Source organism: Sinocyclocheilus rhinocerous, unplaced genomic scaffold (genome assembly GCF_001515625.1).
Source record: "Sinocyclocheilus rhinocerous isolate Xijiao unplaced genomic scaffold, SAMN03320098_v1.1 scaffold1472, whole genome shotgun sequence".
NCBI lineage: Eukaryota > Metazoa > Chordata > Actinopteri > Cypriniformes > Cyprinidae > Sinocyclocheilus > Sinocyclocheilus rhinocerous.
Window position 1 is genome coordinate 62,780 of NW_015656002.1, and position 3,886 is coordinate 66,665.

At 32.4% G+C, this 3,886-nt stretch overlaps 1 protein-coding gene across 1 annotated transcript; it reads right to left on the reverse strand.

The window, feature by feature from the left end:
* Positions 1 to 1,677: 1,677 nt before the first annotated feature.
* On the reverse strand, positions 1,678 to 3,128 carry LOC107719169 (urokinase plasminogen activator surface receptor-like). The gene is made up of 5 exons (XM_016526540.1): positions 3,079 to 3,128; positions 2,881 to 3,000; positions 2,409 to 2,540; positions 2,096 to 2,203; positions 1,678 to 1,976 (listed from the first exon to the last, which is right to left on the reverse strand). Exons 1-5 carry the CDS (start codon positions 3,125 to 3,127, stop codon positions 1,786 to 1,788), a joined length of 600 nt encoding a protein of 199 aa, XP_016382026.1. The 5' UTR covers position 3,128; the 3' UTR covers positions 1,678 to 1,785.
* Positions 3,129 to 3,886: the final 758 nt, after the last annotated feature.

Sequence of the window (3,886 nt, forward strand, 5' to 3'; positions counted from 1 at the left end):
TTCTTAAGCTGCCAGGCTAGCACTTTGCTATAGGTTATTCACCCTGATCATAAAAAGATTGTTTCAATCTCAATATACTATTTCCAGCTTTTAATGTGGAAAGTTCCTCATACTCCGCTTTAAGGGCTAATCATTTTTTGTTTAATTCAGAAGTCTGATCAGTATTTGTAGCAAAGTATACAAGTCTATTTGTTCACCAACAAATTTAATGAAGTCAGGGTTCTGGAGCCAATTAGGATGTAGGTGCCATCTAGGGGAACCTTTGGTTAGCTTTCAATCTATATAAAATAATGAAGTGGGAGAATTATCTGACAAAACAGCACTATCATATATACAGCTGTCTATATTCGAAAGTAAAGAAATTGGAATTAAGAAATAATCTATTTGTGAAGAGGTTTTAGACAGTGAAGAAAAACATGAATATTCCTTTTTAGTTGGATTTAGTGTTCTCCAGGGGTCACATAGGTTTAAATCTTTCATAAACTGTTTAATTTTTTCCTGCTTTGAGGGTGAGAGCTATCCAGTCCTGAAGAGCGGTCAAGCAACGAGTTACAATTACGAGTTTGGAACGACATGAGGGTAAATTAATGACAGAATTTTCATTCTTGGGTGAACTATCCCTTTAATTTAACAATAATAAAAAAGGTGTTTTTCCGAATATTTTTATTATTTTTTATAGAAATAAATAGTGTATAATTCAGAGGTGAATATTGTTTACAGAGAAATACACTCGTATTCTACTCCCATGACAATATCTGAAAGATGTCAAGAAAACAGCATTACTTTTACCTCAGTAAAGTGATTAAGAGTCAACAGCTCATTCCTACGTTTTATATAAAAAAGTACGAATGGAGTATATTGCTAAATATGCTCCACAGTCGAATTAGAAAAATGAGACTAACCTTTTACATAAATTCAATAAAATTCATGTGTTTCTGGGTCAAAGTGATTCAAAATCAAGTTTGTTATTGCAAATTACTTTCAGTATTTTGGCAGACATAATATTCCGTTTCTGTTAACTCGTTTAGGGAGATCAGTTTATGCCTTCATCCATCCTACCTTATGTGCAATTTAAATGTTCATGTACAATTTTTGAGTGTTGATTATTATATCTGAAAATAAATAGTAATTGAATGTGATAGTTTGGGTTCTGTTGTTAATTTGAACCTTTGCAAACAAATGACAATAAATATATTTTGGGGGAAAAAATGTAACCTTAAATATTATAGTAATGAGTCAAGTGAAAGTGTTCCATTTATAGTTTAGCATTAGTTGTGAAATCGAATTGTGAAATGTGGATCACATAATGTATTATAGTTATACTTTTGACATTTCATGCTAATTACACACATAAAATATAATGAGTGAAAAATAATTGACAAACGTATTTGCGAAATGTTACTTCTCAACATATCTAAATTTTTCTCTTATTGCTTTTATGACCTAGAATTGAACAGTATTCCTGATAGTGGAAATCCAAATATTGTTAAAACAAAAAAAAGAGAGATTTTTTTTCATAATTAAATAATTATCATACATGTTTCTTCTGAACATAATGATCATATAAAACATTTTTATTTCTGTAATATATATTTTTTACTTTTTTACAGCATAAGCTGTATTAAATATAACCGAAAAAACAAGGTAATGTAGTATTTTATTTTTTTTAAATGTCACAAAAAAAAAAAATCATATCAGGACACAAAAGATGTGTTGTACAGAGAAAACACAAGCTCTATATTCAGTACAGCGTGTCTCATTGTAGAATGTGAAGAGCTGCTGGATTCAGTGCAGCAGGATGAAGGAGAGCAGAGAACAGCAGAGGAACAGGAAGCTCTGAGTGACACTCTGAGCACCGTTACACCAGTTCCCCTCACAGCATGAGATGTCCTTCATACTAGGAATCAAGTCTGAGGCTTCGCAAATAGATTTAGTGGCACAACCTTTAACAACGGCTGAATACCCTAAGTAACTCCCTGATGAAAAGAAAGAAAACAAAGTTTTATCCAAGCTGGAAATAGGTAAATGTGATCTGTATCAAATGCTCAAACATAAGATAGATAAATTAACTTTTTTTTCTTTTCCAGATTCTCACCTGTTGCTTTAAAGCAGCGGTCTTCACTCCCTGAACAACTCAATGTGTTTGAGCAGCTCTTCTCATCACAAGCGTAACATTTCTTTCCGTTGGGGACATTAGAGGGATCTACAGGATGAAATCATGTATCATTTTATTTTCTGTGCAAAATATAAAATCTAATGAAATAACACTCTGCTAGCTGCTACATTCAATCAATTCACAGCTGACAAGCTGCACCCTATATTGTATTTCCTGAATGAACTTTGAAAGTAAAATGAGTGTTAACCTTAAAGACAAGTCATTTGCATATGGTCAGTAAAAAGTACATTACCTGGAGCGTCTTGGATGTTACACTGGTCTGTGTTACAGCACGCTAAAGATGACTTTGAATAGCCGAGGTTTATGGATCCACTTACACAGTCAGGAGAACATTCTTTAATCTTCCTTTTAGTACTGATGCGATCTGAAAGCAAGAATGATTCAGGAAAGACCAGCTCAACACATTCTTTTGACGGAAAATATATTTATAAATGTCAAAATGTAGCATTTTATTATTTTAAATATTGATTCAATTTTAATACAAATTTTAATACAAATAAATTGTTAGCATAACAATCTGAGAGAAACAAATTAAACAGCAGAAATCTAAATAGAATATTCTGTGATTGCAATCATAAATTCTGTTAGGAAATTAGCAGTTCTGTGACAAGTTACATTTCCAGTGAAGCAGCACCAGTAAAAAACACCAGCATCTCCATCAGTCAAATATAACAGTGAATTTAAGTTCATCATATTGTACTTACCAACTTGTACAGCTGTTGTTAAACTCCAGCACGTGGAAGATCCACTTGGACATGTTTGTACTTTTTGATCCGCACAAGAACCCGTCAGACCCATACAATCATAACAGCTGAAAGAGTGTCCTTTAATAATAAAACAGAGAGACATCAATAATCTGTATTTGTACTCAATAACATTACACACACTATTTGTCTTCGTACCTGCAGTGAATAGAACGAACAGAAGAAAAACTGAGATTTGCAGATCCATCTTTGATCAGGAGGTGAATGAAATAACGTCTGTTTCAGTGCCCGTTTTATAGCTTTTCAAAGGGGAGGGTCTTTGTGAGAAAATGAAAGTTTAACAGAAGTAGGCATTGCTAGAAACAGAAATTTCAGCTTACATAAAATGTAATAATTTTAATAAGGAATTACAAGGAATGTACAAGGCTGCTTAAACCAACCCTCTTAAAGGGATAGTTTACCCCACAATGAACATTCTGTCATCATTTGCCCATCATCATTTGTTCATCCTCATGTCATTTCAAACCTGTTTGACTTACTTTCTTCTGTGGAACACAAAAGAAGATATTTTGTGTGTGATTTTCGTCCATAAGATGAAAGCAATATCCCTTTGTGTTCTGCATTATAAAGTTGTGCATAAATTGTATATATATGAATGCTTTATTTTATTTTATAACTTTTTTTTTTTGAGAAAAAAATGAAATAAGACATGAGACAGAAAACACACACACACACAAAACAAGGATGTAGAATGTAGAGGGGAAAAAAACAGGATATTTTATATGTAAATATATTAAATGATAACTGTCACCACTGCTATAATCACACTTATACAAAAAAGTGCAAGTGGTTAAATGACAAGGGATCTTTAAGAAAAGGAGAGAGGCAAAAAAACAATAGTAATAATGATGATAATCTTAATATAAAGTAGAAAAGAAAAAAATTTGAATAAAAGAAAGTGAGAGAAAGGGGGGATAGTGAGTGGCAAGATAGACTTTGTGTTCTG

What these genes read in the sequence shown, in the direction of transcription:
- LOC107719169 (XM_016526540.1), bottom strand. Translation starts at nt 3,127, where the DNA reads ATGGATCTGCAAATCTCAGTTTTTCTTCTGTTCGTTCTATTCACTGCA. An exon ending in TAACATCCAAGACGCTCCAG is followed by an intron (nt 2,204 to 2,408) that starts GTAATGTACTTT and finishes TTCATCCTGTAG; the next exon opens with ATCCCTCTAATGTCCCCAAC. An exon ending in CCGCTGCTTTAAAGCAACAG is followed by an intron (nt 1,977 to 2,095) that starts GTGAGAATCTGG and finishes TCTTTTCATCAG; the next exon opens with GGAGTTACTTAGGGTATTCA.